Raw genomic sequence first — 25,468 nt, forward strand, 5'->3', positions numbered from 1 at the left:
TTTCACCACCTTCACCTTTGATATCTTCCTCACTTTTAACTTTGCTCAGTATTTTATTATTATCAAATTCACAGCAGTTATACCCAGCTATTTCTGTGGAAATTGAAGGAAAACATTTCTTAAATCCTTCAACTCTGTCTCAGGATTAATTTGATCCTTTGCATCCTTTTAATTCTGTAACAATGCAGTTACCATATATTACCACTAGATGGTACTTAAGGGTGAATTTTAGTTACTCTTCCCAGGGCTTTAAGTATCTTGCAAATAAATTCGTAAATGTATCAGTTATACTACAAATGAACTTGCATAGAAAAGTTGGCTTTTTCATTCCTGTCATTGCTAAGGTAGTCATGGCCATTATGCCTATTCACTGGTCTGTCTCCCTGAGGGTAAATCACCTGCAATAGTGACTTTTGCTTTTCATGTTTATCTTTCATTATTTTTTTTCTAAATCAGTGATAAAAAGTTTTTGTTACATTCATTTATAAAGCTTATTAGTCATTTTTTATGCTGAAAAAAGATGCTATGCAGCATTCAATAAGAATGGAAGCTTTCAGTTCCTAAATGAGCTCCATTTTTAGATGCCTAAAGTATTACCTGAAGAAGTATCTTAGTGTTGGCTTTTTAAATGTTTTTTTTTTCTTCTTATTCTTCACGTTGATGTTTTTTTGTTTTGTTTTTGTTTTAATCTAAGTTGTGGTATTTTGGGGAGAGTAGGTCAAGACAACTTCAGTCTTAGTCTTGCCAGTGACTATGTGGCTGTAAACTTACTGCTTAAATTCTCTGGGCCTTGGTTTTCTAATATGTAAAACAAGGAGTTACACAAGATGGTTCAAATCATCACTTCTGACTCTAAAATGCTACTCTACCAAATACAGTGGTTGAGTTGGAGTTTAAGAGGATCGATGAAAACTTTTGTAAACTTTAGAAAAAAAAATATTCATGGGTCTATTTGATTTTAGTCTGTTCTTGACACTGTGGTAGATACTCTGCAAAATGGGTCATTAAACAGACCATGATCTCATGATCTCACCTCATGGGCATGTTGATATCACAAGGGTAATTATAGTGTGGTAATGCTCTAGAATAGTAAGCGTCAGTAATCCATGAAATTAGTTCCAAAGATTCAGATCATTTCCCTCGTTGTATACAGTAAATTTTGCACAGGACTCCCAGCAGCACAGCCACTACTAAGGTATTCTTCAGTGACACATTTTTGAGTTTACATGATTCTACATTATTTACCAACATAAGGAAAGAAATTTTCAGTGAAGTGGTGAGTGAGCAATGAGATCTTAGCAGTTCTGTTCAGATAGTGTTGAATAGAAATTACCACTTGTCTTCTGCATAGTTAGAAGATGAGCACACACACAACACAGCATGGCTTCTGGTACTTTATATTTAGTAGATACTGAATAAGTGAGAAGAAACTGGGCAAGTTCAGGAGGAGGAAGGAAGTTAAGTGGCAGTTTAACAGGAGTGACACAGTGGGTTGAAGGCTGAACACGTTCATGGAAAGGAGATAAAGATATCCATGCTATGTTCTTTGTAACACAACTGAAGCAAATGACAGTGGTTCAAATGGTATGGCCCTGCACAACCCTGATGAAGTGGAATGATTAGAATAATTTGGCCAGAGTTTAGATATAAGAAATTACTTCAACAGCAGTGTTAATACGGATTCATGGTAAATGATGCCATACTGGTATTGGAGAGTCTGGCAAATTCAAAGAACCAATCCCTACTCAAAGTGGTATATATGGAGTCTGAAAGAAGAGATTGAATTAGAATACATGAAGTAAGTGTCAGGGCATGGCAAGGCTTGAACCTTCAGAGTATTTTTGTAATTCAAATATTTATAAGTACTAAAGTGTTCAGTCATTAAATGTTGGTAGTTTCAGGTTATAGTATTCATTCTTAAGCTGCAAAGTATACCTTAAAACCCTCCCACCTAATGTTATATGTTTTCTTAGTCACAGAGTGAAAAGGTCAGATTACACTGGCCTACGTCCATGCCATCTGGAGATGCCTTTTCTTCTGTGGGGACTCACAGATTTGTCCAAAAGGTAAGCTAATGTCAGAGTTTACTGGAAATATATATTGTTCTTCACTGTTGATGGAACTATCTTGTTGTATAAGTTTTCCCTTTTCTTGAATTTAGGAATGAGATTTTTTTGGTATTGTGTACTTTCTTCCATATACATCCTCCAAAACAGTTAGAAATTTTCTTCTGAATATGTTCTTTCTTTTTTGTTTAAGGGGAAAGGGGGGATGGGGGATATAGGGAATGGCTAGTCCAAAATAGTTAACCAGAAGCAGAACCAGTTATGTTAAATCACTTTTTCTTTGGGGTTAAGTGATATTATTTTGTATTATTGGAAGCACTGCATTCTTTTTAGAAAGATTTTGGAGCATAAACCATAATAGGTGCATGAAGTCAGCACTTGCTGCTAAGCTTGTTTCATATAGTGCTTTGTTCTCTCTTTCTTTATCTTGTGTTTGGAAGTTGGTACTGAATGCTCTGTTGTGCCTTTGTTCTGATTACTTGGTTTTTTCTTTGTCTGTCTCTGGTAGCCCTATAGTCGCTCTTCCTCCATGTCTTCCATTGATCTAGTCAGTGCCTCTGACGATGTTCACAGATTCAGCTCCCAGGTACTGTATGACTGTATAGAGTGGACTTGAGTCTGTCTGTGCTATATTTCGGCCTGCTTTCCCAGTTCCTAGATATCTTTTGGTTAGGCCACTTGTTTTGGTTCAGAGTTTTAAATAGTAACAATAAGCATTAAAAAGGCAAAAAAAAGGCCTTCCTTATCTACTAAATAGTTCCTCTGTCAGGCTTGCATGTGCCCTTTGTATCCTCTGCTGTGAATAGCTTGGAATTTTGCCATATAGGAGGTACTCCTGTAAGATTTCAAATTGAAGTGAAACAAGTAGAAGATACCTGGTTTTTAAATACCATGTAGTATCTATTTCTTCAGACAGGATTCAGCAACTTTGATGAGCATGGTTTACAGGATACGTTACAGCATAAAAGCAGGTTTAAGCAGCCCCACTTCTAATCTAATTTAAAGTATCTCATAATTCAACAAGGAAGTTTCTTTTTAAAATATTTGTCTCATTACTCTTGTCAAACTAAGCTCCATTGAACTGATTTTATTTTTGTTATGCACATTACCCTTGAATGTTGTAAATTAATATTCTTGTTCAGATGCATTATTAAGTATTTAGGGATTTAAGACAGGAAGCTAGATGATTGCAGTCCCTGCCTCCATAATAAAGTCAAAGTATTATCGAAGGAATGTTTTTTAATATCAGCATTAGTTTTTAAAGTTTTTCAATCCTTATATCTTTGCCATTCAACTTTGTATTTTTATGGTGATTGTATTTTACATTATGTTAGCTTATGTTAAGAAGCTGAGCTCTCTAGTGTGAATGACTGAGTTTAAATCCTGGTTAGTTGTATGATCATGGACAACTTTTTTAACTCTTCTGTGCTTCACTTCTGTGATTTAGCTAGGACTGTGATCTCGCTAAAGCCTGGCATTTTGTAAATGCTAGATATGTGTGAGCTTTTATTAGCTATTATATAGCTATCTATTAGCTATTATTATACAATTTCTTTGAATAATCAAAATTTTCTACATTATTTTTTCTCTATCAGAGTATACTCGACCCTTGAATAACATGGGGGTTGGAGCACCGACCCCCCCTCAGTCAAAAATCCACATACAACTTTTGCTTCCCCAAAAACTTAACTACTAATAGTTCGTAATAGTTTATAATAATATAAACAGTTGATTAACATATATTTTATGTTATCTGTATCATATAACTGTATTCTTACAATAAGGTAACTTAGAGAAAGAAAAATGTTATTAAGAAAATTGTAAAGAAGAGAAAATACATTTACAGTACTGCTCTATATTTATTAAAACAAATCCACATATAAGTGGACCTGTGCAGTTCAAACTCGTATTGTTCAAGGGTCAACTGTATTCCGTAATTGTTTTTTAAAGTCATAATTTAGAACAGATTTCTTAGTTTACACTTATGAATAAAATTTACATTTGTTTTTTAACTATGCAGTAAAGAAGAAAATGAAGGTTAAGACTCAAAGTGTATTTTTTTACTTTTGCTGCTTTTTTTCTCCTTGAACTTTTTTGAGAAAGAGATGTATCAGTTCTGCATCAGAAATCGCCCAGAACCAAACTTATTCCAGTATTTCTTAATTTTGTTCATTTATGAAAGCTTTTTAAAAGCATCTCATATTCGCAATAAATCAGTGACAAAACTAGATAATATTGGGATGCTTTGGTTTATTCTGCTACACTCCACCTGGCATTAAAATAATAAAGTAACAGACTAAAGCTCATCAGTACTGGTCACCATGTACCCTTAAATTATACAAATACACAGGCTATAAATGAAAATGTAATGAGAGCAGTAAAAGAGGGAAAGCCACAATAGATGCCTAAGAATTAAGGCTTCAAAATGCCCACCTTGGACCCAAGCTATAGAGCTTTAAAACACCTGAAATTCTTCAAGTATAGATGAATATATTAGAGACACAGGAGCCCAGATTTTTACAAGACTTTGCCAAATTGTAGCATACTTTTTAATATTTTGTGTAACTTGTGTATAAGTTGAGAAAGATCTTTCTGGTGAAATTTTTTAAATATATGATGTTCATGATAATTCAGATTCTGTTTTTAGCTTTTAATTATTGTACTGTTTTATATGCCAAAAGAGGCAAAATTGCAGGAAAAATGACATTGAGCTCTTTAAGTATTTAGTGTCCTTGCTAAAGTATTTGTTGTCATTAGCAGACTTGGGCTCTTGCAGTTAAGCTCTTTCCCCCCTTTATGTCCATAGTGACACTTTATTATTGTGGTAATTATTTATTTAACCCCTCCCCTGTTTATTGTACAATAATACTTTCTAATTTAGCAGAACTAGAAAGTAGGGTAGATAAAATCACATACTGATAAACACACACACTTTAGTAATTGTCTTTTTCTACCAAAGTAGGCAATTTCGTATATACTATTTTGTAACCAGCTTTTTTTTGTTTTGTTTTTTGGTTTTTTGTTTATAATTAAGCCCATTTTCCCATCGGTAAACATGGGTCCTAATCTCCTTGTCTGTTACTGTGGATGTGCATACAGGACTTACCTACTCACCTAATATTGAACATTTATTTTCAGTTTGTCTCTATTATAAATAAATATTATAAATAGTGTTACAGGAGCATCCTGATATACAGAACATCCATGTGTGTGTATATATATATCTTTGTACACTTTGTACAGTTATTTCCTTAGAATACATTTCTAGAAGTAGAATTAAGACAAAAGCCATAAACACTTCTGAGGTTTTTTTATTCTTAATGCCAAACTGTTCATTTAAAAAGTTGAACCAGCTACACTCCCAGTTCAGTTTTCTTTTGTTACGTTGACACTGAGTATTATAATTCAGCTAATTTTTGCCAGTCTGATAGACTAAAAGTAGTATTTTTGCTTCTTGGCCTTTTGCATTTCTTCGGTGAATTGACTATTCATGTCCTGTCCATTTTTCTTTTGGGTTAACAGTACACTGTTAATTTGTTATTAATAAATTATTCTATCCAACAAATCCCTCTGACTCTGTAACAATAAGCATAGTTGTATTCCTTTCACATGAGTAAGAGAAAAGAGGTCTGAGCAGTCTTTGAATCCTTCTGGACTTTTGTTCATTAGAATTTTGTTCATTACATTTTTGTTTTATCATCAATAAAAATTTCTGTATTGATAATGTTAGAAAAATCCAGTTAGCCTCCATTTGACATACTGAGTGACTCAAATGGGAGGTGGAAGAAAAGGCTAGAATTGGTGTGCCATCATCTCTTATTTTAAATGTGCTTTATCTCCATTTTTCATAGTTCATTTGCTAAGATGCTGTGTATGTCAGCTTATTTTCAACTCTAGGTCCAAAAAAATCAAGGGCATGATTCCTGAAATTATTTTAGTCTGATTAAAACTAGTGAACACTATTAAAGCAGATGAAACCTGCCTTAGTGATTTTGATCCAGTCTTTTGTTTTTTAAAGTGATAGCAGATGTTACTAGTAATATTTCCTAGTGTATCAAATTTTGAGCCTACTAAAATGGTAAATTTGGCTTGTGTTTATTCTTGTCATCCAACTTAATTGCCCCTTGTTTCCCAATTATTTTTGATATGCAGTCATAACTAAAAACAATAAACAGAGCAGATCATTAGGGTAGATTCGAATTGTCAGTGTGGTCACGAATGCCCGAGTCACTGCCCCAATAGTAAGTAACACTTACTACTTCAGATTTTATTGCAGTGAACATGAAATTCATTATTATAGTGAGATTTTACCTGTATCACCTCTCTTCTTAATCTCAGTGATATTACCTCAAGGAAGATGCCATAATGGATAAAGATACCATGATGAAAGCTTTGCAGAGATGGTTACTACAGTAATTGGGTACTTCGATTTCTTTAATTTCCTAGAAGCACAGCACTAAATTCATCTTGTTTATTTCTTTGTTGAACTTTTTCAAGCCCTCTTAAGTCAGGGAAGTACGTAAGAACAAAAGGCTGAACACTTCTCCGTAGGTGCAGTGGTAACACAGTAGTAATACTATTTTTCATCTGTCTAAGAAGACGATGTTAAATGTGCTTCCTGTACATTCTTTGAACCTAGGTAAATAGCTTTCACTTCATATTTGTGAAATCTGGTTTCTTTGGGATCAAAACACAAAAATATCTTCTTGTTATTCAAACATTTGAAATAAGTTAGCAGGAATCCTCTCCCAAACAAAAATACAGTTACCTGCATACTTTATGACAAAAGAGCTTAAACTGGCACTAAATTTTTTTGAAACAGAACTCTTTTTTAACAGAGTAAAATCCTTTACATTCTTCTTTGACAAGTGGTCTACTTAAAGTAGGTCTTTTTCTGGGAAGCATTTCTTTCTGCTTCTAATCTCATAATAAATGTTGGTGTTCTCAACTCCTAGTATCCCACCTACAAAGTCCATATTCATATCTAAAAATTTTTAAGATCTTTGGTTCTAAAAAGGGTAAAAGTTTTTCCCAATCAGTGTGGACACAGATAAATGAGTCAAGCCAGTGCTACAGCAGTTGTTCGATTTATGCATACTAACTGGAACTCTCTTTGTTCCTTCCTCTTTGGGAACTCGGGTACGTTTTGTATGTCTTCATAACTTGGAAATCCTGCATTAGTCCTCCTTACTCTCTCAGAGCAGATTTCAAAATTAGAGAGGCACACAGATTTTTCCAGGCAGCCCCTGGAGTTATATTTCCTAATGAAGCCTTTATACAATTACAGAATATGGAGCGCCTGGCTGGTATGCACCTCTTGATCTGGGGGTCATGAGTTTGAGCTCTGCATTGGGTGTAGAGATTACTTAAATACACAAACATTGTAAAAAAAAATTTTTTTTAAGTTTTTAAATTATAGAATGTACTATTTGTCACATTTTTAAATTTCAAGTCTGTAGCCCAACACCATTCACAGTGTTTTGAGGATTATGAATAAAGATATAAAATGTTACGTTAGTGCTTTATTTAGTACAAAAATAGATTGTAGAACCTCAGTATAAAATTTTTATCAAAAACTTTTATGATTATTACCAATTAGGGAGATTCTTAAAGTCATACCTACAAGCAAAAATGCATTTTGAAATCTAGAAAACTTTATGTAGACATACATGTCACTGTAACATATTGATAACATCCTTTTGTGTAGAAAAATTATACCCCCAGAGTTAATAATTTTAGCAATTTTTGCCCTCAAACCATTACTGTATTTATTTCAAAATATGTGTAAACCTGGTTCTTATTCTGTATCCCTAATGAATGCAGTAGATTTTATGTAAAATAAGTAGTTAAACTTAAGAATAAATTAAGTGGAAGTATATTATACACATTTCCAACTCTTCCCTGCCTTCTTTTAATGTACTTATTATATAAAACAAAACTATGATGTAAAGGTTAGAAAATGGAGCTTAGAAAAAGTGTCTCTGTGTACATGATTAAAATAGAAAGTCCTTCAGAAACCATCTTTTTATCACTTCACTTCTGTTTATAAACACGTTTCAAACTAGGAGAGTTTGCAAATAGCACTCACGTGAAATCTTACCAGCGAATGTGATTGTGGATTCTAGGAGTGTGAAATACTTAGTTTTATTTGCTTATATAAAATGTGTAGGAGTAATTTGTGATAGTTAAAAGCACCGGTTTTATTTAAATTTCAGTAAAAAAGGGGCACCTGGGTGGCTCAGTCGTTAAGCGTCTGCCTTCGGCTCAGGTCATGATCCCAGGGTCCTGGGATCGAGCCCCGCATCGGGCTCCCTGCTCCGCGGGAAGCCTGCTTCTCCCTCTCCCACCCGCCCTGCTTGTGTTCCCTCTCTCACTGTGTCTCTCTCTGTCAAAATAAATAAAATCTTCAAAAAAAAAAAAAATTTTTTTTCAGTAAAAGACTAATAATTTAAAGGAAGACACTAAAAGGTGATTATTTGTAAATGTTTGCATATATGAATATTTGCATTTTCCCTAAAAGAATGTGAAACAGTGAAATTGGAGTCAAAAAGATGGGGGATTGGTTATTTTTTAATGTGGCTTATATTCATGGTAGAAGTGAAATTTATCAGTGAAGTAATGAAAATTTTGTTATCTTTTCGTAGGGAAATCTTGCCATATAACAAACTTTCTATTATCTTTGTAGTCTTAAACATAGAAACTGGACTAGATCATCTCTTTGTGTCCCTTTTACCCTTAGTGTCACGTGATTTTATGTTTTAAGACATTATCTCTGTAAGGAAGCATTTTATGGTAAAGGAAGGAATTTTTTTTCCCAGAAAATGCTTATTTTGCTCACTTTATGCACATTAGGCCAATATATGTTATTTGAGTAAGCATCTTCTTTCTCTCCATTTCTCCCCCCTGTCATTAACCTGGATATGATATCTGGAATGTGGACTAAACTCTTCAACTCTATATAACATCTACTAATCTTTGTGCATTTGGTTGCTCAGCTTTCTCAGAACATTTCTGAACTGAAACAAACTGAATACCATTCTGTTTTAGAGATTATGTCATGGTTATTCATTGGATATGGATTCTTATGGCTTTATTTTTCTTTCCAAGGTTGAAGAGATGGTGCAAAACCACATGACTTACTCATTACAGGATGTGGGTGGAGATGCTAATTGGCAGTTGGTTGTAGAAGAAGGAGAAATGAAGGTAATTCCCAGTAAAATGTTATAGGTTGCTAACTGCAGCTCTGTTACAGTCATAGTATCATTACTAACTATTGATGTGAATGAGGGTAGCATTTTAAAATTCCTTTTAAACAAATTACTACATATGATCAAAGAAACACCAGATACTAAGAAGTAAAATGTACTTTGGTTTTTATAGAGTTTTTTTTTTTTTAATTTTTATTTTTTAAAAGATTTTATTTATTTATTTGATAGAGACAGCGAGAGAGGGAACACAAGCAGGGGGAGTGGGAGAGGGAGAAGCACGCTTCCCGCTGAGCAGGGAGCCCAACTCAGGGCTTGATCCCAGGACCCCAGGATGATGACCCGAGCCGAAGGCAGACGCTTAACAACTGAGCCACCCAGGCACCCCTTTACACAGTTTCTTTATGATCACAATAAAAATCTATGTACAAACCGTTCTGTTTTGCCTGGGCCATGGAGAAAATAAAATTTGGGTGTTTAGGTATGAATAAGACATAATTAGTTGATGGCTCTCTATTTGGATATTTCTCTTTATTTTTTAATATACTAAATATTGTACCCAGATGTCACTTTGTTCCCCTTTTTCATCTATCCCCCACTTCTTGTCCTTTCTCTCATTGCATCCTGTTTCAATATTTGGAGATGGGTCTGCTAATCTTGTTCACATCCTTAAACACAAGAGACAGAGAATAAGAGCAAGGAATAGGATTTAGAGATGGATTCAAAACAGCAGCTGCATTGAATTTTGGAATACCTTATGCCCAAGGCACTATGCTAAAGATAAAGAGATTTTTAATAAGACTCTCTCCAAGCTGAAACTTTCGTTGGGAAAGGAGGATATTGACATTATTTGTTTCTGTCTGATAATGTATTCAACGAAGAGCACAGATAAGTAGTGGAGAAAATTGGAAAAGAAAGATCTCTGTGATTTGAAACAGATTGTTTTATACTGAGGAGAAGCATTTGAACTATGTCTGGAAATGGAAGCAAGATTGTGACAAAGGTGAGGCAAGGATATTTTAGATAAAAAGTATAAACACAAGCGAAAACTTGAAAGCGAACTTCTTATTCAGGAGTTTTGCATAGACTGTGTTGACCAGAATTATTCTAGCAGTAGAGATACAATATCAGATGTTGGAATTTATTTTCCTCCTGAATAGGGAACTAATTAAGAAATAAGAAATAAGCAGATGAAATGCTAAAATATTAGCTATATATCTAATAAGCTGATTGGAGAATATAACTTCAGAGTAGCAGTGGCAAGGTCTTGCTAATATGTTACCTGAGAATTAAACATAATGTTTCTGACATAGCTAGATAATCACAGGCCTTCCCCACAAGAGTAAGCCCCAGAAGAAAACCAAGACACATGCTCTCTTTAAAAAAAAGGGGTGAGCCATGCCTTCCAGTCCTTATTCTATACTCAACATTCCGATAAATCATTGTTGCCTCCCGAGGGAAGAGAAAGTGAAGGGATGAAGAGAAACCAGGAGTGATAGTCTAGATAAAGTCCCTCCATGTGGAATGAGAAGTAGAGACTAAGTGTTCCTACAGCCCATATCCTTAGAGAGGGATTGGATTATGGAGAGTATAAAATAGCCCACCAAGGAGAATAGTCTGTTGTCTGTAGCAATAGGTTAGCCACTGTGTGCAAAGTAACATTTTAGGAAGACGAAGCTGATAAGGAAGAAACTAGAGACCAAGTATACCACTTAAGAGAATCAAGTACATGGGGATGAAAGCCTACCTAAAAGAAGTAACCAGTAGTATAAAAGTCAAGCTGTTGGATGTCTTACAGAATTTTAGTGACGAGCTTAAGAACTATGTGAAGTGTGAGGGGAGGAGTTAAAAGTCTAAAGTTTCCAATTTGGGTGACTGGGAAAATAGCAGTCCCAATAACATGAATAAATAAGCATGTAGGGAAAAGTAGTTTGGTGAGAGAGATTTTAAGAGAGAAACTATATGTGAAATGCCTAACAGTGTCTGGACCCATAAAGCACTCCATAAATTGAGAGCTGGTTCTTCCTGTAGTAACATGATTACTCATTTCTCAAAAGAACTTAATACAAAACTCCCTAAAGTAACAAACCTATAATTTTGAGCTAATTAATTTTACTTAGCACTTTAGGTACACAACTTCAGTATTTAAAAGAAGATATATTGAATGGAGCACTGGGTGTTATACGCAAACAATGAATCATGGAACACTACATCAAAAACTAATGATGTAGGGCGCCTGGGTGGCTCAGTTGGTTAAGCGACTGCCTTCGGCTCAGGTCATGATCCTGGAGTCCCTGGATCGAGTCCCGCATTGGGCTCCCTGCTCGGCGGGGAGCCTGCTTCTCCCTCTCCCACTCCCCCCTGCTTGTGTTCCCTCTCTCGCTGTGTCTTTCTCTGTCAAATAAATAAATAAAATCTTTAAAAAAAAAAAAACAAAAAAAACTAATGATGTAATGTATGGTGATTAACATAACATAATAAAATAAAAAAAATAAAAAGATATAGCATAGGGGCTCATGGGAGGCTCAGTCGGGTAAGCCTCCAACTCTTGATTTTGGTCAACCAGGTCATGATCTCGGGGTCGTGAGATCAAGCCCTGTGTTGGGCTCTGCCCTAGGAGTGGAGCCTGCTTAAAATTCTCTCTCCCTCTCCCTCCCTTCTCCTCCCCACCACTTGCATGCTGGCTTGCACGCGCGCGCTCTCTCTCTCTCTTCCTAAAAAAGTAAAAAATAAAAAGCAAGATAGCATAGATCTTCATGCCATTTTAGCTTTGAGTCATTCAACAAATAATTGAGAGCCTGCTGTGTTTCAGATACTATTCTAGATGCGGGGTATATAGCATTGAACAAAACTGCCTTAAATCAGTATCCTTAAGGAGATTTTGTTCTTTTTTTTTTTTTTTTTAAAGATTTTATTTATTTATTTGAGAGAGAGAATGAGAGACAGCACGAGAGGGAAGCGGGTCAGAGGGAGAAGCAGACCCCCAGCTGAGCAGGGAGCCCGATGTGGGACTCGATCCCAGGACTCCAGGATCATGACCTGAGCCGAAGGCAGTCGCTTAACCAACTGAGCCACCCAGGCGCCCCAAGGAGATTTTGTTCTAACCAGGCTTAATTTAACCACATGTAATTAGGTGTTCGTTGCATATGCATGTTTTTCATTGTTGAAGTTTACCCCAAATTTGTAGTTTTAAGCATTTTTATGTGTTATCAATAATTTGAGATTTTAAATTTTCTTTTAGCAGAATATTTATGTACCATAAATAGAGATTTTCATAAATGAAATTCTAAAAAGCAGCAAAACTTAAAATCCTGCTTTCAGGTTTGTACTTTAGAAGTTTGATTTTTATTTTTTAAACAGGTTTTTAAATATATCCTCTTTAGGTATATAGAAGAGAAGTAGAAGAAAACGGAATTGTTCTGGATCCTTTGAAAGCTACCCATGCAGTGAAAGGTGTTACAGGACATGAGGTCTGCAATTACTTCTGGAATGTTGATGTTCGCAATGATTGGGAAAGTAAGCTGCCATTATTAATATATCCTAATATAATTATTATTTTGAATTTATTTTGAATAAACCCAGTGTTTGCATCTCGTCTACAGTTTATAAAGTTAGTGTAGAAAATATCTGGAAAATCTGATAATAGCTTGCATTTACTTTTTTTTTTTAACTTACATTTAAATAGAGCTTTACAGTGAAATAGAGCTTGTACAGTGAAAACACTGTACAAAATGCTTCTAACTATATTATAGCATTTGATCCAGTACTTCAATAATCCTGCATGATAGGTAGGTAAAAAAGTAAAATTCAGATAGGTTAAGTGACTTGTCGGAAGCCACAGAGCCTAATTAGTAGAAGGGCCAGGACTAAAATGAAAGGTTTCTGTTTTATCATCTACTTTCCCAGACTGTTTTGTTTCCTTAATAAACCCTAGACAAGAATAACTCTTGGGGTATGTGTGTTGTGTGTGTGTTGTTTGTGTGTGTGTGTGTGTGTGTGTGTTTCCTCTTAGGCACCAAATTTCATAAATACAGGTAGTTTTGAACATCTTAAGATGTTTATCAATGACAGTTTGACATTCTTTTTTCACAAATATAGTCACCTAAGCCTTATATAGAACAGTTTATTCAGCTTCTGTAAATTAGAGATTACAGGAAACAGTCATAGTATTAGATAGGAATTTGTGTTTTGAATAATGCAATGTGATTAGAATTGCTTTCTTGTTGTGGAAGCTAGATATTGGGCCAAAGAAGTGAGATTTCCTGGTGATCAGGTCTCATGGCCACTGTCTGTAGCCCTAATACGAAGTATTAACTCCCTTCCCTTTGGACTTAGCCAAGATAGGGCAGAATCCTGCTCATGTTATCATAGTGTCCATCAGTATAACTGAAGTTAATCACATTCTAGGAAGAGGTAATATATCTTTTTGGCTACTAATGTTTTCTCTTCATTTCAGCAACTATAGAAAACTTTCATGTGGTGGAAACATTAGCTGATAATGCAATCATCATTTATCAAACGCACAAGGTAAAGATCTCTTCATCCCAAAAGGATTTCACTGTAGTTCAAACTGAGACATAAGAAATTCTCTAAAGTGGGGCGCCTGGGTGGCTCAGTCGTTAGGCGTCTGCCTTCGGCTCAGGTCGTGATCCCGGCGTCCTGGGATCGGGCCCCACATCGGGCTCCCTGCTCTGCGGGAGGCCTGCTTCTCCCTCTCCCCCTCCCCCTGCTTGTGTTCCCTCTTGCTGTGTCTCTCTCTGTCAAATAAATAAATAAAATCTTTAAAAAAAAAAAAAAGAAAAATTCTCTGAAGTAAAATTTGGTAGGAAATTAAATGCCATAAAAGATCCAAAGACTTTTTTAATGATGCAAGAATGTCACCTATTTGAAAGGATATCAGCTCCTTTAAAGAGAACCTGAGACAAGAACCTGAGAAATATCCAGGAACAGTGTGTTTGATAAAGATCATCAGCTAGTTATGTGCCCTTAAAGTTTAGGAAATACTGATACTCTGCTAAATGTTTTTGTAGCATCTAATATTTATAGGAGATGAGTGATTGTTACCAAATACAAAAGTGAATCATAGTTTCCTGTGACCATAGTAATGAGGGGAATGGAAAGTATGTTATTAATATATGTTAAGACTGGTAGATAATGAAAGTCATCTAAGTGGATTATCTGAAAGCAAGTGAAAATTGCTAAGCATAACTATTAAGGAATTGGTCATATATCAGAGAATACAGAAACGTTGTCATTTAAATTAGTTCACCTTTCATTTCACTTTTACTTCATCTCTTCCTCTGCTATTCTAGATGTTCAAAATGGAAAAATTAGTATTTCTCTTACCTTATTCTGCTCTGTTCCCTGAAAATTGCCAAATAATATATTGTGTAAAGAACAATAAACAGGTGTGGTACATGGGAGAATGAGCAAAATAAATGAAGGGAATTAAGAGGTACAAACTTCTGGTTATAAAATAAATAAATCACAGAGATGAAAAGTACAGCATAGGGAATGTAGTCAGTAATACTGTAATAAGGTTACAGTAACAGATGGTGACTACACTTATTGTGGTGAGCACTGAGTAATGTATAAAATTGTCAAATTCAATATGTTGTACACCTGAAACTAATATAACATTCAATTTTAAAAAGGAACTATAATTTTGGAAAGATCCATTCAGCGTAATATTGTAGGTTATATAAGAAACACAGTAATTCAGTAGGTACTTCATTTTTCTCTTCTTTATTTAAAGCTTTTTAATTGAGCTGAATATATGACAATATTGTGGGTTCTGTATTTCTTGAACTCAGTTTTGTCATGGGAGGCATCTTGTATGTAATGATTTTGAGCTGGGCTTGATTTTACATGGTAGCTGCTCAAGAAATGTATAAAAAATAAATTATAGGTCAACTTTGCTTCAATTAAAAAAGTGTGTAACAATGAAGATTCTGCTTCAGCGTACAGATTTGGGGAGTCTAAGGGAAACTTAAAATTCAATAAATGTTAAAAATACCAATTAATTGCCTTATAATTTAGAATGAATAGAAATGACCAATAATTTAGAGTCAGAAGAATCCTACAATCTGAAGATAATAGATCTTGGCAAACAATCTGCTGGCAGTATTTCACTTCATAAAAAACCATCAAAAAGGATTTATATAGGTTGTATTACGATCATTTTTTGAAAAATAAAGCTAAAAACTATTAAAATAATGTCACTTAAATGTAATAAAATTTAAGTTAGAGTTATAAGTGTTTGAATAATTCAAACAAATTGTCCTGGCATAATTTTTTTTCAACAAAATTCAGTAATGCTATACAACTTTCCCTTTAAATTTGGCTTATTTTATAATCTCATCTTGAAGAGGGCTACTTTTCTCCTGATACTTAAGTCATTCTCATTCTTTAAATTTTCATCTTATTGTCATCCTTGTGGATTTGCATTCATTAGTTCTAACACAGCCAAATTTTCCTTTATTTTTGGCTTCACATAGATTTGCTCAGCCTGCTTTCTTCTATTTTTGAAATTTAGCATCTTTAAAACATGAACCATTTCACTTTCTGAATGATTTGTGTTGTATTGACACTGTTGTTGGCTATTTATTATACTCAACAATTAGGAAAGGCATTGCACATATTTTCTCTCATTAAAAGTACATAGTCTCACTTTTCATAGACCTTGTTGCCATATCATTTCAACATGATATGTTTCCTTACATACCATAAAGTTGAAAGATTCAATCTAATTGATTTGGTATTCTTCAGATGTGATTGTGGTATAAAAAGGAGCAGTCTTCTTACACTGAAATCTTAGCTTTTAAGTCTCTGAACACTTTAAACAGAGGTTTAATACTGTACTTAGAAGCAGAACATTACCAGGGACTTGGGGAGGGGGAAATGGGAAACTAATTGTTTGCTGAGTACAAAGTTTCTATTCGGGATGATAAAAAATTTTGGAAATAGTGGTGATGTTTACATAATATTATGAATGTAATGCACTGAATTGTACACTTAAAAATGCTTTAAATGGCAAAAATTTTGTTATATATAAACATATATGTATACATTTATAACATATATACATATAAACATACACAGTTTAAAAATTTTTTAAAAATAGATTATTCCTTTGATGCTGTTATTCTGCAAAGCCATTAATTCATTGTTCATAATTCTTGGCTGGGTACTTTCAGATGCTTTCCATTTAAAATTTGACAGATTTTACCTTTGCCTAAGATATTTATTGGTTTTACATTTGTTTCTCTGTTAGTTCCATATTACATATGAATTTAAAAGTGGTTTATATTTTCAAAAGATATTTTACTTCTTCCACAGAGAGTGTGGCCTGCTTCTCAGCGAGATGTATTATATCTTTCTGCCATTCGAAAGATCCCAGCCTTGACTGAAAATGACCCTGAAACCTGGATAGTGTGTAATTTTTCTGTGGATCATGACAGTGCTCCTGTAAGTGCACTTGTATAAATGTGTATAGTCGTACAGTATAAAGCTAAACAGTGCAGAACAAGAGTGATAAGCACATACGACACACATTTCTTAGATTTTGTTTTATGTCCGATTGGCTCCTTGGAACAGTATAGCCCGTGTGTTACCCAAGGGCAGCAGTGATGGCTGTGAACACCCAGCAGGGACTGTTTTCCTTTCCTCCTGAGGTTAGACGACACAGAACTGAAGAGGTAGATAGTGGAAGGCTGCTTCCACAGTTCTCTCTCAAGCCATGATCAACTGCTAGCAAAACCTCTGGGTTTCTACCTCAGTTTAGGTCCATCTACTACTTAGGAGGGGAGAAAATTATTCCTGCTGTCATAGCAGCTTGGCATGTGTTATCTATTGGTCCTTATAAGATTTGGTTGGAGAGGTTGGTGATGAGCTGTGGTTTTGGATAACCTAATGTACTATTAGACCAGTAGGGATTATAAAATACTAGGCATCTCCTATACTGATGTTTCGTTTCTGTTATTTGTTTTGGCAGCTGAACAATCGATGTGTCCGTGCCAAGATAAATATTGCTATGATTTGTCAGACCTTGGTAAGCCCACCAGAGGGGAACCAGGAGATCAGCAGGGACAATATCCTATGCAAGATTACATATGTAGCTAATGGTATGTATTTGGGGGTTCTTTTTGCAACTTGGTCATACAGATTTTCTTTTTCCTTTTTCTTTTCTTTTTTTTTTTACTATTTTTTTTTTAAAGATTTTATTTATTTATTTGACAGAGAGAGACACAGCAAGAGAGGGAACACAAGCAGGGGGAGTGGGAGAGGGAGAAGCAGGCCTCCCGCCGAGCAAGGAGCCCGATGTGGGCTTGATCCCAGGACCCTGGGATCATGACCTGAGCCGAAGGCAGACGCTTAATGACTGAGCCACCCAGGCACCCCTTTACTATTATTTTTAGTAATCTCTACACCCAACATGGGGCTCAAACTCACAACCCCGAGATCAAGAGTCACATGCTCTTCTAACGGAGCCAGCCAGGCGCCCCTTGATTTTCTTACTATGATCTAAATGTCTTTTTAGTTTTTTATCATTTAGATTAATGATTTTTAATTTGGAGAGATGTGTATCAAAATTATCAGGAAACTTGAAAATACCCATGTCTGAATTTCACCCCAGAACTACTCTATCAGAATTTCTGAGACTGGGGCTGGGTAGATAAATTTTAATATTTCATCTCTAGATCACTTTCACATATGCTTGGCTTTAAGAACCATCTTATTATATATTTGTCTAATAAAATATATGTATAACTGGGAGTATAAGCAATAATGATTAAGGAAATTAACAGTTCTTTTTCTCATTGTCAGGCTTTTTTGTTTTCTGAATCATTGCCTGCTTAGGTTTCTTACTACATCCATTTCCGACCTACAAGAGCCACTGGAGTCCCTTTAATCAAATCCTCAAATCTTCTTTTATACCGGGACATAACTGCTACTACATTTAAAGAGACAGTTTGATTATAGTAGAGTTTGACAAATCTAACATAACTTAAAATGTTGCTATATTAATATTTGCATATAATTTGGGGAGCCAGGAACATTTTAGCCAGGTAATAAATGCTTTCTTATTTGGTGTGTTCTTGTCTGGTGGTAGCACGAAGGAATTAATGGTCAGGTCAGGACTTTAAGAGATGTTAACTATTCCAACGTGAGAAATTTTTTAAAAGCAAAGGAACAAAATGAGTGCTTCACATACATTTGGAGAATTGTATCTTAACAGGTTTTAGTTTTCCTTTATCTTGCAGTGAACCCTGGAGGATGGGCACCAGCCTCAGTGTTAAGGGCAGTGGCAAAGCGAGAGTATCCAAAGTTTCTAAAACGTTTTACTTCTTACGTCCAAGAAAAAACTGCGGGAAAACCCATTTTGTTCTAGTATTAACAGGTACTGGAAGATATATATTATCCTTTTTTAAAAATTTTAATATAAGCTTGCAGATATTAAAATTTAGTTAATTGTTGGAAGTAGTTTCTATGTTTTATCATGTTCCCAGACAAAGTTGTAGTAGTTTTGGCCTTTAAAATGTGTTTTTTTCCTGCTTATGTTAGATAGTATCTGCTTATGCAAAGAGATTTTAACATTATGGAGCCATAGAATTCCAGAAGGACAAATTCCCCATATTTTTCCCTTCCCAGAAATTACTTTAGGTTCGTTGTTTATTCTTCCATACTTTTGTATGTATGTTGTGAGTGGCGTATATTATTATTTTTTAAAAATGTGTTTATTCTATACTTATTGTTTGCAGCTTGCTTTTTCTACCTAACAATATATCTTGACTGTTACTGCATATAAAGATATGAGACATATAAAACTATCTCATTCTCTTAAAATCTGTTATATGAATGTTGCAGAATATATTAGCCAGTCCCACATTAATGTCTGGATCGGTTCCATATTTTGACTGCCAAATATGCGCTGAACGTCTTTGCACAAAGAGCTAGAATGTTTATTAGTATTATTATTATTTTTAAAGATTTTATTTATTTTTTTGACAGAGAGAGACACAGCGAGAGAGGAACACAAGCAGGGGGAGTGGTAGAGGGAGCAGGGAGCCCGATGCGGGGCTCAATCCTAGGACCCTGGGATCATGCTTATTATTATTTTTAATAAAGATTTTATTTATTTATTTATTTGGGGGAGAGAGAGAGAGAGCATGTGCAAGCACGGGGGGAGGGGGAGAGGGAGGAGCAGACTCCCCACTGAGCAGGGAGCCCAGTGCAGGACTCGATCCCAAGACCCTGGTATAACGACCTGAGCTATGTTAACATGGTTCGTAGTCTGAAAAGATAAACAGTGACATTTATCCCTTGTCCCCTACTCGCCCAGTTTTGCCCTCCCTCCAGCCCCAAACAGAAGAGCAAACTGATATTACTAGTTTCTTGAGTATGTTTTCAGAGAATTTTTTATGAATGCATGTGTGTATTCCTCCCACACATGCACTTTTTTGTTGTTTAAGAAAACACACTGTTCTGCATCTTGTTTTCGCACTTGCTTTACTTTAAAGGTCTTTGCATAACACTATGGACCTCCCTCCTTATTTTTTTGCGGCTACACAGTATCCCAGCATACGGATGCACATAATTTATCTAACCACTGCTAGACATTGAGGTTGTTTCCAGTTTTTGCTAGAACGGTGTTATAATTATATCCACTTGCAAGTTGATATGTGGGATAAATTACTGGACATGACACTGCCAGCACCTCTCGGGGGTTTGTGCATATTTATAATTTAGGTATCACCCCCCTTACAGTTACAGAGGTTGTAGTAACTTACTGTCTCACCAGCAGTAGCGTAGTGGAGGGCCCGTTTCCCTGGACCCTCTCATTCGGTGTATGAGCTAGAACTTGGATTGTTCCACCTTGGCAGGTAAAAGATACTCTCTCAGTGTAGTTGCTGTTGTATTTCTCTTCAGTTTGAACATTTCTTGGTCTGTTTGAGAACAATTTGTATAATTCTGTTGCTGTGAACGCTCAGTATGTGTTAACATTTAAATTTTTGATAGAGATTACCAAAGTATAACTCGTAAGTCACAAGTGTTTATGAATGTCCTCTCATTCTCTCCTATATTGAGTATTAAGGTACTGGCTGAGAAATGTATATTCTTGAGTCACTTTCTTTAGATAAAAGTGATACATTCAATAATTATATAATGACTGATATTTTTAACTAATTCTGATTTCTGATGCTGTTTTTGGTATGCCTTTCTTAAAGGAAAAAAAAACCTCAAAGACTAGATTTATTGTCATATACTAACACAAGAGTTGTTGAAGTGATGTCGCAGAGACTTAGCTTCTCCCAGGAGAAAGCTTACCTGAAAATGTTGAACAGATTCTGGTCTTATCTGAATGCTTAGTGTTTTGGGATACAGCCTAAGCTTTGAGAGACTCTTTCTTCAAGCATAAGTGCACTGCATAAATGTGCTGGCAATTTTTAGAATATCTTGTACTTTAGAATTGTTACGGCTAGATCTGGACATGAAATGTGCTGGTTTTGTCTCTGCACTGTTATCTCAAATAAACCAGGCACGTGATGCCACGTGATGGCAGCAGGCTTGTCACCTGACTTGGCTGGATGTGTCTCCCCACAGCCTTAATTAAGATGGCTAAAGAATGCTGTTTGCTCTAATCAAGACCAAGTGTGCAGCTGAAATCTGCTTTCTCTCTTCTCCACCTCTACCCTGAGCCTTGCTGACAAGCAGGGCAGAACGTATAACTGTGTATTAAGCAAAAGAAATGAAAATGCAGTTACAACTAGAACATGCTCTCAACTGCATTCGAAAAGAAGAATTTTCTTAAGCATTTGAAAAATACATGCTAATAGTCTTAACAATATTTGCCTCAGAACTGTTGGATTTGGGCATTGTTTTATTGACTGTGTGAGTGTGTGTCTGTGTGTGCACACGCATACATATGCACACAGGACCTGGAGGGGAGGGGCTTGAAATTCATCTCAGAGGAAGGAGGAAGCATTGTTTTGGGGTGAATGTGAGTGTATGTAAAGAGAGACCTGAAAAGATTCACTGGCCAAAAGTTAGCTCTGGCCTTGAATCCAGTTGAGCTTTCTGACAAAGAACCAAATTCAAACCTTAACACATGGTGAAAAATCTTTGTTTACCTATAGTAGTATTTGTTTCACAATGTTTGAAAAGATGTATGTATGAAGTGGATCCTAGCATAGAGTGGGGGTGAGGGGGGGAGAGAGAGAATCTTAAGCAGGCCCCATGCTCAGTGCAGAGCCCGATGCGGGGCTTGATCTCAGTACCCTAAGATCATGACGTGAGCCGAAATTGAGAGACGCTTAACTGACTAAGTCACCCAGGCGCCCCTCATAGTCAAAACTCTAAAACTTATGTGACAGTGTCTGAGTATGTTTTGTTTTTTTTTTAAAGATTTTATTTATTTATTTGAGAGAGAGAATGAGATAGAGAGAGAGCATGAGAGGGGGGAGAGTCAGGGAGAAGCAGACTCCCCTCTGAGCAGGGAGCCCGATGCAGGACTCGATCCCGGGACTCCAGGATCATGACCTGAGCCGAAGGCAGTCGCTTAAACAACTGAGCCACCCAGGCACCCAAAACTTGTAAATTCTTGATAAATGGTATTGTATAGCATAATTTTTATTGAAGGCTAAGAAGAAAGAAATGCTGGATTGGGGGCTACAAATCCAGAGACTTCTGATTGATTCCCTCTTTGCTTATTTATCTGTGGCGTATTTCCTTTTTTTTTTTCTAGCTTTCGAAATATTCCTTAGGCCTTCTATTCCTTGCTGATGAGATAAGTTTTAAATATGTAAGGTTAATAAGTTTATATTTTTAAAGGTGGAAATCTTTAAAGCATAAATTTCTAATAGAGATCTATGCATTCCATGAATTCAGAGGGTAGGAGGAACCTGTTTGGGTAGTCTTGTAGCTGTTAGTAATAATATATTGCTTAATTTTTTACTTATTTTCTTTCCTGCAGTGACTGAAGCAAGGCTGTGTGACATTCCATGTTGGAGGAAAAAATAAAAAACAAAATTGAATGCTCTAAGCTGGAACATAGGATCTATAGCCTTGTCTGTGGCCCAACACCCTGGCCTTGTGTACAAAAATGAAGAAAGACTGCAATGGCAAAGGTGAACATCTAACACTAGCTGTCTCCTGTTAGATATCCTCGCTCAGCATATAACTATAAATACATGTAAAATTACATGTATATGGCTATATTTTTATTTGCTTGCTCCTAGAAGAGAAAAAAATCAACTTTGAATCACAGTTAGGAATTGATGCTTTAATTTTTGGAAACTTTTTCAGAATTTTTAATTTACTATGGTCCGGCCTAAGATCCTCATTTGTATCAGGTTTTGTGCACAAAAGAAAAGCACAAAAGTTGAATGCACGTGGGGCATGTGTTTTCTGTGCACCACATACCTGGATGGGGCTCTTTTTTCAGGCCTATGGTTAAATCTGTGTTCAGAATTTTTTGACTTTTTTGCTTTGTATAATCATAGAATTCATTGCTGCTGATTTCTATAATGATTCATGTTGTTACCTAGTGTCTCTTAATAACTGAGGGCTGTCAGTAACCTGTGATTTTGCCTTTTCTATAGTCTTACTCCTATGAAGAACCTTGGTTCTGATGGAGAAAGAGTGAAAGGCTTTATTTTTTCCCCCAGGTATCTTTCTATTTCTATTGTATTTTTAGTTGTGTACTGTGTGCTACAGATTTTTTTCAGTTTGTTTACAAACACAATTTGGTAATTCCTCAATTGGTTCTGCCTGCCTCCAAACAGAAACATACAACTGCTGTGGGTATAAACTACTTTCTGGTACAATAGTAAGGATAAAACAAGCTCATGTTTTCTTGAAATTTGTTAGAAGATACACGGTATTTCTCATTAAGGTAAATCAGGCTGTCTGGGGTTGACATTTGATTCAGTGTCTCTGGTATTCGTAACAGGCATGTTAGCTCTTCTAATTTGGGTCCATTTAAAGGCTTTGTTGCAAGATGTGCATAGAAAACGTGAGCAGTGCTCCTCTTTGCCTCTTGCTCAGAATTTTCAGCAAAGCAGTAAAGGATTCCATGTGATTCAAACTGAAATTCTTCCCTTAGTTGCTGTAAGAACTTAAATGTAAAATACCTTCTTTAGTTTTAGGCCTCTGAAAAACCTTGAAGCATGGAGTTGAGGCAAGGAATGGGACTCACTGAAGTAGAAATGACTGCCCACTTCAAAATCTTCATTGTGTTTATACACAAATGTGCTTACATATGTCAGAGGCATTTTTAGATGCTTTGCTGACTTGTTCATCTCTGTAGAAACACAGAAATCAGACCCATTTTGTAAAGCAGAAAGTCATGTCACTTGGAACATGTCCTGTATATATTTCATACATGGTAATGGAGTCTTAATGATGAATGCAAGGTGATAATTTAATGATGGGATTAGTCTGATCACTTAATATGCACAATCCTGGAAGTGAATTACTTGCATCAGATATAGTGGTATTTATTATTCTGTACAGAGAGAAATAATACATATAAAACATATGCTTATATTACATGCACGCAGATTTCATGCTCCATAAATCTTTTCTATTTTTTAATTTACCTTTCTCTAAATGATGTGCATGGAATATGCCTTATTACAGAAAAACGCTGTTCATAATTTGACTGTGTGGAAAAGTGCCTATATGGTGGTAATGCTAGTAAGGCAAATAAGACAAATTATCATATGAGTTTACTACATCACCAGTTAACATTTTATATTGTGATGTTTAAAAAAGAAAAGTTTATACCTCAAATGTGTATTTTATTTTACAATCAGCTGTGGGTTTGGGATGGGATATGGGAGGGTTGGGGGGGAGGGTTTATTCACCATAGCCGCTGATGGGAATCTTCAAAAAAATTCTCTGCCCACTATAAATGTTTCTCTGTTTGCCATGTCTGGTAACTATCATGAACACGGACAAGTAACTTTTTCATAACTAAATTGGATAGCTTCATTTTACAAAGGTATGGAAAGCTTACAAAGCAGTGTCTAAATCTAATTACCTTTAGTTGCATTTGCACTAAATGTTAATGATACACTTTTGCAATTCTGTAAATGAAATGATTACACTAAAAATACTTGTATTAAAAAAAGAAAAAGACATGTTTACCTTTAGATAACTCTACAGGTACTTCACTAGAGTTTAATCCCATCCGATCAGATTTAGAAATCAGTTGGGGAATACGAAAAGAGTTTTAAAGAGGTCAAAATTTGGAGAGGTACTAGCCGTTCTAAAAAATATTCAGACCCTCTAGGATTATATCTGTATGACTAATTCCTAGTCATTGTCTGAATGGACATGATGTTTTCCCAAACACAGTAATTTCTTCTCTTCCCCAAACAAAACAAAATACCCTTTTACTCTCTTTTCTACTCACTCTTTTGTACTGTGATAGAAACTTGAAAAATATTGGTAATGATGGGTTTGTCCCTGAGTGCCCACTGTACAGGACAAGAGAGCACAGTGTTTTGCTTGGAAATGAGGACTCCTAATTTTGATCACAGCAGCTCTTGGTTTGGGATCGCCACAAAGACAGCCAGACTAAGGAGGGGATGGCTGGGAGAGAGGCGTAAGAATACAAAATAAGGGAAAGGAGCAACAGGTTTTCCACTTGTTCAGTTTCATTGGCTAATTTGTACACCTGTACAAACATCAGTGTCAGCTGCTATTAAAATTTTAGTTGGGCTGAGCTGGTTCTCTTGTGAAATTGTGCTGGTTATCTTTAAGCTTATCAGTTGTTTGTCCAGTTAAACACTTTCACCAGTATTTAGTCCAAGTTGTACAGACAGTGTATTTGGAATACTGTCATTGTTCATCTACAAACTCAAAACATAATCATTTTAAAGTACCTTGGGAGTGTGTAGAGTATAACTATTCTATAATAGCTTTATGATCCTGATGATGTTTTTAAAAAATAATAAAGTTGGATCTTCCATGTTACAATCACAAAATTAAAACCAGTATTTAAAAGTGGAAAAGTATTAAAATATTATGGACAAATGTATTTGCTTGATTGTTTTCCTTAACCCCAAGATACTGCCTGCATAATTCTGAGTAGTTAAGAGCTTAAAATAACTCGACTTCAGTAGTTTTTAAACTGGATTGTAACCCAGTTAGGGATCAAGAAAACAACATAATTTTTTTTTTTTAAAAGAT

General features: G+C 35.5%; 1 protein-coding gene across 1 annotated transcript in view; it reads left to right on the forward strand.

Annotated features, from left to right (window-relative positions):
• Positions 1–25,458, forward strand: part of CERT1 (ceramide transporter 1) — a 103,848-nt gene extending 78,390 nt beyond the window's left edge. Inside the window, exons 10-18 of the mRNA XM_081825592.1 lie at positions 1,974–2,066; positions 2,575–2,652; positions 9,174–9,269; positions 12,655–12,787; positions 13,728–13,798; positions 16,610–16,738; positions 17,265–17,394; positions 18,535–18,671; positions 22,245–25,458. Of these exons, the coding sequence (XP_081681718.1) occupies positions 1,974–2,066; positions 2,575–2,652; positions 9,174–9,269; positions 12,655–12,787; positions 13,728–13,798; positions 16,610–16,738; positions 17,265–17,394; positions 18,535–18,662 (858 nt within the window). The 3' untranslated portion in view covers positions 18,663–18,671; positions 22,245–25,458. The remainder of the gene's footprint in view (positions 1–1,973; positions 2,067–2,574; positions 2,653–9,173; positions 9,270–12,654; positions 12,788–13,727; positions 13,799–16,609; positions 16,739–17,264; positions 17,395–18,534; positions 18,672–22,244) is intronic.
• The last annotated feature ends 10 nt before the right edge of the window (positions 25,459–25,468 follow it).

The sequence above is a fragment of the Leptonychotes weddellii genome, chromosome 7 (genome assembly GCF_054177405.1).
Source record: "Leptonychotes weddellii isolate Sample4059 chromosome 7, ASM5417740v2, whole genome shotgun sequence".
NCBI lineage: Eukaryota > Metazoa > Chordata > Mammalia > Carnivora > Phocidae > Leptonychotes > Leptonychotes weddellii.